Below are 12,500 nucleotides of genomic sequence, written 5' to 3'. Positions count from 1 at the left end.
CGCTGGGAGCCGACGGCTCGTTCCCGCTCCCGCTAGCCCTCTCATGCCACGGAGTTTATCATTTCTTAATGAGGCAGAACCTTCCCAGCGTGACGCCACCATTAACGACAAACAGCGAGGCGATGAGAGCGGACACAGTGTGTGAATGAGGGGTGTGATTCCCATTTGTTATAAGGGGAAAAAAAGAGAAAATTAACAGAAATTGGAATTAAAGACGCACGCACGCACACACACACACACACACACACACACACACACACACACTGGTGGTGGGTATGTGCGAGCGACTGTGCCCACAGCAGATACTGCTCACTGTGAGCGGGTTTGAAAAGGCGTTCCTCGTTACTGAAGACACAACTATGACCCGCAGGGCTCTGTGGAGGGCGGAACAGCAGCAACTCGGCGCAGATCAACGAGACATTCAGCCCGAGGGATTCTGCTGAATACCACACACACACACACACACACACACACACACACACACACACACGCACACACACACACACACACAAGGGACTCTGCCCCATGCAAGGCACAGATGGAAGTGACGGGGGAAAATGGATTCTCCCATGAAGCAACACTTTGAACTCAAATCAGTGCGGCTGCCTTTCCCCACTTCAGCTCCCCGTGCTGACAACTGTTGACTCATATCTGGCCCAGTTGGAAAAGCTTTCGAGGTCTCCATGTATCATCAGAATCTCCCTCTGAATGTGTGTGAAAACACTGATAATGTGTTTCCTCTCTCTGCTGTATTCGTTGATGGCTGTGCTGGCTGTGCCGAACAAACTCATCTCTGCACTGTGGTGTTTTGCGGCATTAGGAGTAATTTCATCGCAAGAGCAAACCCCTTAGGATCCATTAAGTGTCGCCTGATCATAAAGACATAGTAGCATATTCTTTCATAAAGCGTAAGGTACTTAGACTGGTCATTACTGCAATATCAGTAATCAGGGAATAAATCCATTTTAGAAACATCCTACATCTTTATGGCCTGTTATATTGAGTTGTGTGCAGTTTATTTACTGACTCAATTATTAGTTTGTTTGGGCTCTCTGATTTCCTGGGGAGAGACTCAGAAAGTGAAAATACTCTGCATCAGTCATCAGGATTAACCAGCTCTTGGTCGAAGAGAGCGTAGAACCCACCATAGTGACACTGACTCATGGGTGGTACCCAAAGACACTCACAGGCTACTCATGATCTGCTCATGTTTGTCCTCAGGTACTCCAAGCTGTCAGACCCGGCCAACTGGCTGCGGATCAACACATCTAACGGGGAGATCACCACCCTGGCCACTCTGGACAGAGAGTCCCCTCACGTGAAGAATAACGTCTACGAGGCCACCTTCCTCGCAGCCGACGACGGTGAGCAGCCTTTTCCACACATCCCACATGATCCGGTCCCAGTACTGTACTGAGTGGCCTTTTCCACACATGGATATGATCCGGTCCCTGAGTGTGTTGTAGCATAGGCTATAAACCAGGATTCTCACTGCAATCTGATTTTTGAAGAGATAAGATTCACATGGCCCAGTTTGATTCCCTCCAGGTATGTTTTGTTTAGTTCAGTTCAGTTCCAATTCATTTAGCAAAAGCGTTTGGTTTTTGCTATTTGGTGTTTGTTTGTTTGTTGCAGTTGTAGAAACATGTGAAATTAGCCCCGGCAGAGTTAATGAATGCAATTTGCCGTCTGATCAGGCAGCTGCTCACTGACAAACAATCAACAAATCTTGCCAGGACCAAGTGCAGCCCTGGCAAGTGGAAGGAAGTACAGCATATCCTACCTGAGCACATGGAGGAAGTACAGCATATCCTACCTGAGCACATGGAGGAAGTACAGCATATCCTACCTGAGCACATGGGAATTACATCATGTCCTGCCTGACCACATGGGAATTACAGCATATCCTAGTTATCATACAGAACAAAAGGTTGCCAGACCTGATTGTATTAGACGCCTAGCTCATTTATATGAAGAGCCTAGGAGATATATATGGCTAGAGTTTGAGATGCTTGTTTGTGGGACCTACACCCCTGAATCTGGAGTATGTTTCACAAGCTTTATTAAGGCTCTTTACCGGAATAACAAATTGCTGCATCAACCACGAGGAATGTCCTTTTTGTCTTACACGAGCATCAGCCAGACATGTGTCAGAACCGGGCCAGAACCGCTTTGCAGTCAGGTACTGCCGGGCTCAGTGTGTGGGTGAAACAGGAAGGTGACAAAACTTGAGCTTCCTGAACTCATCAGCCTCTGCTTCATCTTGTTTCTCGAATAGCAAGCCGAAAAATGGATATTGCGACTGAATGTGCTGCCAAAACATATCTGATACTAACAGATAATAGGATCTTATCCTGAACCTTGAAAAGTCGTGTGAACTCCTGAAAAGGAGTGTGACTGCATTAAAAAGCTTCCACTTCCTGTAATGAGCCAACTCTCAACTCTCGGAGTGACAGCTTCCTGATCAATCCCTTGGCGTTCCAGATCTTTCCACAAGTGCTCTCTTACCTCAGGGAAGCCTCTTGAAAAGAAATTGAGCACATCTCTGAGCTCTTACGTCAGAAACAAAGTATGAAGGACCACATAAGTCATACTCTACTTTAGACCACTGGGACTCAGAAGTAGTGCTTGAAACAGGTCTGTAAGAGAGAGAGAGAGAGAGAGAGAGAGAGAGAGAGAAGAAAGAGATGTTGCTTCTAAGTCCACAGAGTGTAGACCCAAACAATATGGCTGCTAGTTTATTGATTCCCAACACTTAAATTTGTTTTTACTGCGATTGAATTTTGCCCTTTATTTGCTCTGCTAGGCCGTGTAGTTACCTTAGCGAATCAGAAAGCCAATCAGAAAGCTGAAGCCGATCTGATCCCTTCTTCTTTTTTTTCTCCATGTGGCGAGGCCTAAAGCCTATTTGAGAAGTTTCTTTGTTTCTTTGTTTCTTTGTTCGGTCGCCGTCTGATTAAGCTTGTGTGTTTCACAGAAGCCGCCTCAGGAGAGTTAGTGCCGTCTGGCTAGATGTAGGTTCGGGGGAGGGTGTGTGGATTCAACCTGAAATTCAACCTTGAGACTTGCGTCCGTCTGGAGGTGTGTGTGTGTGTTGTGTGTGTATGGTGGAGTGACGAACACAATTTGAATTAAGCCAGGCACCTATGCAGCGATGCATTTCACATTTTACTATCAACAGCGGCAAGCAGATGTGCACGGTTTTTGTGTGTGTGTGTGTGTGTGTGTGAGGGTTTTTTTTTGTCCACAAAAGGCATTTCAGCCATCAGGTCCACAGAAACTGCTACCTTCCATTACAGAGAGGAGAGGAGGAAGAACAAACAGGGCAGGTGAAACATTTATGTGTCACTGCGTTTACTAGGGATGTCACAGTGACGAGGTTTCATAAGCGAGTTCGGAGCACAAAGGGTGAGCGCCAGACACCAAACTCTCTCTGCTGGCGCCGGGGCTTTGCCCACTATTTTGTTTCTGTCCTCATTTGTTTGTTTGTTTGTTTGTTTGTCTCTAGCTGTCTCATTCCCCTTCCTTGCTGCTGTGTCAAGCACAATAAATAGCCCTAAGCCATGCAGTGATAAATCTCTCCTTTCTCTCCTTACCTCCTCGCCACTCTTTCTTTTCTCTTTCTTCATTGTCCTCTCTCCATTTCTTTGTCTCCCTCTTTCTCTCTATCTCCCTATATCTATTTTCTTTCACCCCCACATCTCTCTGTTTCTGTCTCTCTCTCCACATCTCTCCTTTTCTCTCTCTCTCTCTCTGTCTCAATCCATCTCCCTATATCTATCTTTCTTTCACCCCACCTCTCTCTGTTTCTCTCTCTGTCTCCACATCTCTCTTTTTCTCTCTCTCTCTGTCTCAATCCCTCTCTATCTCCCTATCTCTATATTTCTTTCACCCCCTATTTCTCCATTTCTCTTTCTTCATCTCTCTCCTCCTCTCTGTCTCTTCACATCTCCCTCTCCCTCCCTCTTCTTCCCTCTCTCATTCCTCCCCACAGGTAGGCCCTCAGCCACAGGCACAGGCACGCTGCAGATCTACCTGACGGACGTGAACGATAACGCCCCCTCGCTGCAGCCCAGGGAAGCGCAGGTGTGCGAGCGCTCGCGCTACGGCTCCAGGGTCAACCTGACGGCCACAGACCCAGACGCAGAGCAGAGCGCTGGGCCCTTTAACTTCGAGCTGCCCCCCTACCCTCCATCTGTGCGCCGCAACTGGACCATCACACAGTTCAATGGTACATGAATGAATGAATGAATGAATGAGTGAATGAATGAATGAATGAATGAATGAATGAATGATCAAGTTACTTGAGACATACTGTAGTAAATTATCCAAATAGACACACAAACTTGAACTTGAAATTACGTATCATCTTAAGTAAATGACCAATTACAAATACAGTAAAGTATTCAACCCCCCTGAAAGTCATCACTATTTGTTGCTTCACAAAAGATACTCACACATATTTTCCCAATCAGTATTTTCATTGTGGACACTTCTGATGAAATATATCTCTAAAGGCTAAATAAGTAATTTTTAACTAAAATAGTTTGCTTGCCAAAAAAGTTAAGTAAAACACTTTATAAATCATTAATAAACCATTATAAACAAGTTATAACACAGTTTTCTTACATCGATGCAGGCTCACTATTTGGCAAGATCAAGTTACTGCTTACTACTCATTAATCTTACTAATGAGTTACTAACATTTATAACTGGCAAACGGGAGCCTTATTGTAAAGTGTAAAATACATCACCATCTATTGATGAGTTACTACCATTTATAACTGGTAAAAGGGAGCCGTATTGTAAAGTGTGAAATTCATCACCATTTATTAATTAGTTACTACCATTTATAACTGGCAAAAGGGAGCCTTTTTGTGAACTGTGTTATAACTTGTTTATAATTGTTTATTAATGATTTATAAAGTGTTTACAACATAATTAATAACCTAATTATAAACCAGTTATAAATCCTTTATAAGGATAGTCTTATTGTAAAGTGGTACCTCAATAATACTTGGTAGATAACCCCTTTAACAATAACAATAACATTTACAATAACAATAATAACCTAAAGTATTTTGTGAGACAGTACCAGCTTTGCACGTTGTTCTTCAGTATTATTACTTCTTGGTAGAATGTTAAGGATGGTATCTGTGTTCGAGTGATGATGGCTGAGCTGAAGTAGATGTTATCTGATACAGTAGCTGTAATGGGGAATGTCACCTCACAGAGTAACTCTTCAGGCACAGGCCTGTGTGGCTTCAACCAGTACGCCTCACCATCAGAGTCTCCACTTCTATCTCCCATTCAGTTTTTTGCCTGCGTTTCATTTCTCTATTTCTCATGCTCTGCGCATTACCCGAATAGAAGTGTGAGTTCTCGAGTCTCGCATAGACGCGTGATGCGTGATGACAGAAGCTCGAACAAGACCCGACTGAAGCGATGTATAAATAGGATGCTTTGATTAACAGACGTGTCTCTGTGCTCAGGCATCAGCTTTAAGAAAATAAATAAATATATAAATAAATAAATAATCAAAATCCCAGCTCTGTGGCGCTTTTGATGCTCGGGCGGGATTTGACACATTTAGCACCAAAGCCTCTCGCAGACTGCTGTGTCTGACGGAGGCAAGAGGGATAGGAGAGAAGCGGGAGACAGGTGTGTCGGTGTTGGTTTCGGTTCCGGTGTTAGTGTTAGTGTTGGCGTTGGTGTTGGCGTTGGTGTTGGTGTTGGTGTTGGCGTTGGTGTGTTGCCTGACACAGAGCTATGTCGTCTCCAGGGGCTCTGCGGGGGTACTACGTGCAGCTGAGGCTGAAGCTGCACTACCTGGAGTCGGGCATGTACAACGTGCCCATCGTGGTGACCGACTCGGGGAACCCGCCCATGTCCAACCGCTCCATCCTGAGGGTGAAGGTGTGCCCGTGCGACGTGGACGGCTACTGCGCGGCCATCGGAGCGGTGGCGGCCGCCGGACTGGGCACAGGGGCCATCATCGCCATCCTCATATGCATCATCATACTGCTGAGTGAGTACAGGGAGAGGAGGGGTGTGTGTGTGTGTGTGTGTGTGTGTGTGTGTGTGTGTGTGTGTGTGATTGTTTGTGTGTGTGTGTGGGCTTGTTTGTGTGTGTGTGTGTGTGTGTGTGTGTGTGTGTGTGTGTGTGTGTGTGTGTGTGTGTGTGTGTGTGTGATTGTTTGTGTGTGTGTGTGTGGGCTTGTTTGTGTGTGTGTGTGTGTGTGTGTGTGTGTGTGTGTGTGTGTGTGCTTGTTTGTGTGTGTGTGTGTGTGTGTGTGCTTGTTTGTGTGTGTGTGTGTGTGTGTGTGTGTGCTTGTTTGTTTGTGTGTGTGTGTGTGTGTGTGTGTGTGTGTGTGTGTGTGTGTCTGTGTGTGTGTTTATTTGTTTGTGTGTGTGTGTGTCTGTGTGTCATTCTTCAATGACCTGGGTGTGAATATAAGAGATGGTGTAGTTTCTGAAGTGCTCAAGTATATTATAGTGTGTAGTGGTGGCAAGACTAATGAAATGAAATGTATTGTTTTCTTGAATTCTTAGAGAATTATTTACAGAATATCTTCTATTGAGACGTGTCTCTGAAGTGTTGATTAGAAAATGCTTGTGTGTGTGTGTGTGTGTGTGCGTGTGTGCGTGTGTGCGTGCGTGCGTGCGTGCGTGCGTGCGTGCGCGTGTGTGTGTGTGTCTAGGTATGGTGCTGCTCTTTGTGGTGTGGATGAAGCGGCGAGAGAAAGAGAGGCAGACGAAGCCGCTGCTCATCGACCCAGAGGACGACGTGAGGGACAACATCCTGAAATATGACGAGGAGGGAGGAGGGGAGGAGGACCAGGTCAGAGCCACAGCCCTTCTGTCTGCCTGCCCCTCATGCTGTCTGCCCCTCATGCTGCCTGCTCCTGATGCTGTCTGCCTGCCCCTCATGCTGTCTGCCCCTCATGCTGTCTCCCTGCCCCTCATCTGCCTGCCCCTCATGCTGTCTGCCCCTCATGTTGTCTGCCTGACCCTCATGCTGTCTGCCTGCCTTTCCCTCATTCTGTCTGCCTGCCCCTGATGCTGTCTGCCTGCCCCTCATGCTGTCTCCCTGCCCCTCACCTGCCTGCCCCTCATGCTGTCTGCCCCTCATGTTGTCTGCCTGACCCTCATGCTGTCTGCCTGCCTTTCCCTCATTCTGTCTGCCTGCCCCTGATACTGTCTGCCTGCCTGCCCCTCATTCTGTCTGCCTGCCCCTGATGCTGTCTGCCTGCCTGCCCCTCATTCTGTCTGCCTGCCCCTGATGCTGTCTGCCTGCCCCTGATGTTGTCTGCCTGCCCCTGATGCTGTCTGCCTGCCCCTCATTCTGTCTGCCTGCCCCTGATGTTGTCTGCCTGCCCCTGATGCTGTCTGCCTGCCCCTCATGCTGTCTGCCTGCCCCTGATGCTGTCTGCCTGCCCCTGATGCTGTCTGCCCCTGATGCTGTCTGCCTGCTCCTCATGCTGTCTCCCTGCCCCTCATGCTGGGTTGGAGGCCTGTTGAGGCTCCTGTGCTGAAGCCACATGCGACTGGCATTCTTTGTGTGTCAGTCATTCTGATGGATGCTAATGTATTCATTCACAGTCGCATGTTTATGTATGTCAGCATTTGTACAAGCTTCCGAGCCCGAGTGCGTAAATCTCCACAGGGCTGTCCGTCTGAACGAGGCAGTGATATTGTGTGTGTTTGTGTGTGTATCCATCTGTGCAAATACTTGTATTGGTATGTATTTGTGTCTGCTTATCTGACATTTACCCTGAAATGTTTGTTCAGGTTTCTGCATTTCATGGCTGTGCATGTATGTGACTCACCCACCTCTGTGTGTGTGTGTTTGTGTGTATGTGTGTGTGTGTGCAGACGCATGTTCTTGTGTCTGTTCGTGTGTGTGTTCATATCCATCGTGTGTATGTGATCTCACCCATCGTGTGTATGTGTGTGTACAGACGCATTGTCATGCGTGTGACTCCGTGTGTGTGTGCTTGTGATTGACCGTGTCTATCTGGCCCTCTCTGCAGGACTATGACCTGAGCCAGCTGCAGCAGCCTGAGTCCCTGGACCACATCATGGCCAAACCGGCAGGAGTGAGGCGAGTGGACGAGAGGCCCATCATCACCGAGTCGGTGTACCCAGCCCGGTCTGCCCTGCCCCACCCCGGGGACATAGGAGACTTCATCAACGATGTACGTCACTCACTGACACATACTCCAGATATAGGGAGATAACGTGTTCATACGTGCAGGGTACTGTAGATTTAGGTACATTACATGCATGAGGTTTCTCTGCCCTTATGTAGATGACATACATTTGGTGGGGTAGTGTAGACAAAGACATTAGATAGATTACTGTTAGGTGAAAATTCACTCAAGTTACCTCGGGACTCCGGAGTTGCATAAGTATATTTATTAAACAACAACAACTAGCTTGTCGGGCTCACCCACGTCCTGGCAGGCCAGGGAGAGGCAAAATGAAATACATCACACAAGGTTTATATAGATAGAAGTTAGCATTCTCTGACGCCAGAACAATTTGTCAGCAGGGATCTCTGATGTCCAAGGTCATGCAAGGATGTCAGTTTTACACAAGGTCGAAAGAAGCACAGTTCGACCCTTCTTATCACCTCTGACCCAAACATGCTCTTGCACATATGCAGACTAAGTGACACCTAATAATCTAAGTTACACACATACACAGAAACACCGAAAAGCCATGTTCCTGCTTACATAAGCACATGATTCATACAAGGTAATTATTAATACAAGGCACTTGATTAATATATTCTTAAGTCATTAACAGTGTTTCGAAATGATCTCCATCAATTACTCTACGATCATCACTTTGAGATTTGGGTTATCGATGTGAGGTGTTTTTGATTCATGTTTGTTTGGATATAATATAGTGTTGTATTTTCCTCTAATGGTTTAGTTCGTGATTTGGATGGTAATACAAGACGTGCTCAATGCTCGGAGCATCTGTGTTAACCTTATTTATTTTTCATGGCAGATATTTAAAAAAGTTACGTGATGTTATCGAATGTATTTGCAAACAACATGGATGCCTGGTAAATTATAAATTATGAGTTGCAGGCAATCACACACACACAGATACACTATTCTCCACATGTGTTTGTCTGTGTCTGTCTGTGTGTGTGTGTGTGTGTGTGTGTGTTTGTGTGTGTGTGTGTGTGTGTGTGTGTGTGTGTGTGTGTGTGTGTGTGTGTGTGTGTGTGTGTGTGTGTGTAACTAGAACATAGCCTCAGGGACAGATTAACCATACACATTAATCTCACTGTAAGCAGCACTTTGCAGTCAGTGCCTTAACCAACAAAGCAGGATCCACCAGATGCACTGCACTACACTGCAGCTGGGTGAGCTGAGATCCGTCACAAAGACCTCTTGATACTCATTCCTCACACAAATAGATGTAGAAACAGTGTGAAATGTCATATAACGCAGAGCTGTGTAGCGGTGGTCTGGGAGTGTACATGAGCAAATAAAATACTATTACAAACAGTTGATGACTTTGGCACGAGCATCCTAGAGTTACAGCATGGGATATTTCAACACGGGCTATTTCTGATGTTTTCTGTCAGGGTGTTATCACAGAGAGTACACACACAGAGGCAACAAAAGCAAATATTCATGCATTTAATATCAAGATCTCTGTGTGTGTGTGTGTGTGTGTGTGTGTGTGTGTGTGTGTGTGTGTGTGTGTGTGCACGTGTGTTTGCCCCATCTACAGAGTTTCACGGGAGAAAATAAGATCCACAAACCATATAAACAAACAATCCAAGCAAATATTTTACTATGGTAACACGTGCCATGACATTGTCATATGGGAATATCATGTCATATGGGCATTATTTCATCACAATAACAATGTGTCTGTGTGTGTGTGTGTGTGTGTGTGTGTGTGTGTGTGTGTGTGTGCCTGTGTCTGGTCCCACCTGCAGGGCCTGAGAGCGGCGGACAACGACCCCACGGCCCCTCCGTACGACTCGCTACTGGTGTTCGACTACGAGGGCAGCGGCTCGACCGCCGGCTCGGTCAGCTCACTGGACACTTCCAGCTCCGGCGACCAGGACTACGACTACCTCAATGACTGGGGCCCCCGCTTCAAGAAGCTGGCAGATCTCTACGCCGGCGGGGAGGAGGACTGAAGGCCTCCTGTCACCTCCCCACACACACTCCAACAACCCCCCCACCCACCCCACACACTCCAGCCTGGGGGAGACAAGAGGAGAAAGAGGGGTAGGAGAGGGAGGAAAGGGAGGAGGAGGAAGAGGAGGAGGAGGAACAGGGCGGAGGTGTTTGGGGTTAGAGATCACTACGAGGGGAAAAAGGAAACAGCTGATGTGCTATCGTGCTAATATCGCTAGCTAGTATACAGTACATTGGGCAGGTGCTGTAGAATGGCCAGGCCTACGGTGACCTACAAATAGTCTCTGGCTTTGGTTTTTAGATCAGCCTTTTGTGTGTGCGGCGAGACACTGGATGTTTTTCACTCCTTTTGACCAGTTTTATTTCTCAGCGGCAGAGTAAATGGCAACATAGTGATGGAGATGCTAGCTGAGTTTTTTTGTTTTCTGGTTTTGTTTTGTATGCGTTTCACTTTATTACTGTAGGGAATCGGGGGGTAAGGCCATAGCTCTCCCTCCTCTCTCTATCTCTGTCTTTCAACTTGAATTTGATTGGAGCAGAAGCACTGTCGTTTCTAAAGTGCCTTTTTGCGGTGTTTTCTACTGGGTTCCTGCCACCTCAGGGTCAGTTGCCATCTTCAGAAATTTCTTTTTTGATTTTTTCTTTTTTGTTGTGTTTGTGCAACACATCTCCCTTTTTATCCTCCTCTCTCCAACCCTGCGTTTGCCTTTTATTGCCCTCTATCCCTCTCTCTCTATCACTCTCTCTCTCTCTCTCTCTCTCCTCTCATCGTACCATAGAGCACTCTGTCAGCACCAGAGGAGACTAAACAAAGAAAAACAAAAAAAAACGAAACAGCGAGTGACCATTCCGGTGCTGAAGATAAGAGACAGTCCTCTGTGCCGTAACCGACTGGCCTGGTCCCGGTCGGGATCCAGCTTTCATTGTCTTAATCACTGGGCTGTCTGTTAGCCCCCCTCCCCCCACCCCACCCCACCCATCAAGGACTACTGAAGCTGAAACATGTGAATTGTGATTCTTTTTCTTTTGGGGTGGGGGATGTTGGTGGTGGGGTTTACTCTGACAGACCAAGGCTCCAGCCCAGACATTTGCCTGCCTTGTTAACATTTGTTTTTTGGGGGGGGGAGGGTTGTTGTTTTGCTCTCTTATTTGTACAGCTGAATTAGGCATGATGAGTAGTGAGATGGTGAAGACGGTTCAAAACAAGGGGGGGGGGGGGGGGGGGGGGGAGTGGCTCTGGAGAGAATGCGTTCACCTGAAATGCATTCGTTCTTTCGTCTCGAACATTCCCCTTTTATAGGTTAACTACTGCATGATTTCTTACGAAAAAAAAAAAAACAGTGTTTCTCAACGCACCTGTTTCGGTGTGGTCAGAATGTGAGAAGTAGTTGGCGAAGAGCATATACAACTATAATCTGTAAAAAGAAAATGCTGTAAAATACCTATTTTTGAAGTTACCGGAAAAAAAATACATTTGCTGCTCTCAAGCTCTTGAATGGGCTGAATGACAATGTTTGCGCCCAATAGTTTTAAGTGTGTGTGTGTGTGTGTCTGTGTGTTTGTGTGTGTGTTCACATGTATGCACTCATGTGAACAATATCTGGGTGCACCTCTAGGCAGAGATGTGTATGTGTATGTGTGTGTGAGTGCATTTGTGTATGCCATGTATAAGGGTGCGTATGCTGTGATGTACGTACGTGCGTCGAGACACTATAGGATTATTTTCAACTCTCTTTTTTGTATGCTTTACTCGGTTTTCTTTTTGTATTCTGTTGATGAATTGGCCTAGGTTGATTAGTTGGCCTAGGTTGATTAGTTGGCCTAGGTTGGGCTGTGGCTTTGATCTTGATCCAGTCTGATTGTTTTGAGATCCCCCCCCCACCCCATCCACCCCCGCCATGGCGAGTCCCAGCCTGCGTCCAGTTGGGCTGTTCGGAGACAGCGGAGCGAGCCTGTGGGGGGGGGGGGGGGGGGGGGAGCCGTACCGATATGCCTGCTTACAACAATGCCATCCCTCCGTGTACCTGATTACTTTCCTTCACTAATCTGACTACTGGATATGTGCTTTAGAAAATAAATGATATCTTTTTTTGCAAAAGGGTTGACTCTTCTCTTTTCCTTCCTTTGAATGCCTCACTGCCTTGTTAGCTTTACCTTCGTTTCTCACCCACTTTCCTTTCTCTTCCCTCTCTCTCACACACACACACACACACACACACACACATCAAGGTGGAAATGTGTGATGTAACCTGTCAAAGTAGGTTTAAAGAGGTTGAACTGTAGACTAGGCTGACTATTAAAGATCATGAAAGATAAAGCCTTTAC

At 46.6% G+C, this 12,500-nt stretch overlaps 1 protein-coding gene across 1 annotated transcript in view; it reads left to right on the top strand.

Moving 5' to 3' along the window:
- The window catches only part of LOC105909827 (cadherin-4-like), a 205,148-nt gene extending 193,834 nt beyond the window's left edge, over positions 1 to 11,314 (top strand). The window contains exons 12-17 of the mRNA XM_031567607.2: positions 1,222 to 1,364; positions 3,995 to 4,231; positions 5,783 to 6,028; positions 6,702 to 6,841; positions 8,034 to 8,198; positions 9,968 to 11,314. Of these exons, the coding sequence (XP_031423467.1) occupies positions 1,222 to 1,364; positions 3,995 to 4,231; positions 5,783 to 6,028; positions 6,702 to 6,841; positions 8,034 to 8,198; positions 9,968 to 10,174 (1,138 nt within the window). The 3' untranslated portion in view covers positions 10,175 to 11,314. The remainder of the gene's footprint in view (positions 1 to 1,221; positions 1,365 to 3,994; positions 4,232 to 5,782; positions 6,029 to 6,701; positions 6,842 to 8,033; positions 8,199 to 9,967) is intronic.
- Positions 11,315 to 12,500: the final 1,186 nt, after the last annotated feature.

This window comes from Clupea harengus, chromosome 5 (assembly GCF_900700415.2).
Source record: "Clupea harengus chromosome 5, Ch_v2.0.2, whole genome shotgun sequence".
In the NCBI taxonomy this organism is placed as follows: Eukaryota; Metazoa; Chordata; class Actinopteri; order Clupeiformes; family Clupeidae; genus Clupea; species Clupea harengus.
Note: the sequence above shows the minus strand (reverse complement) of the source record. Positions and strands in the feature narration are given on the sequence as shown.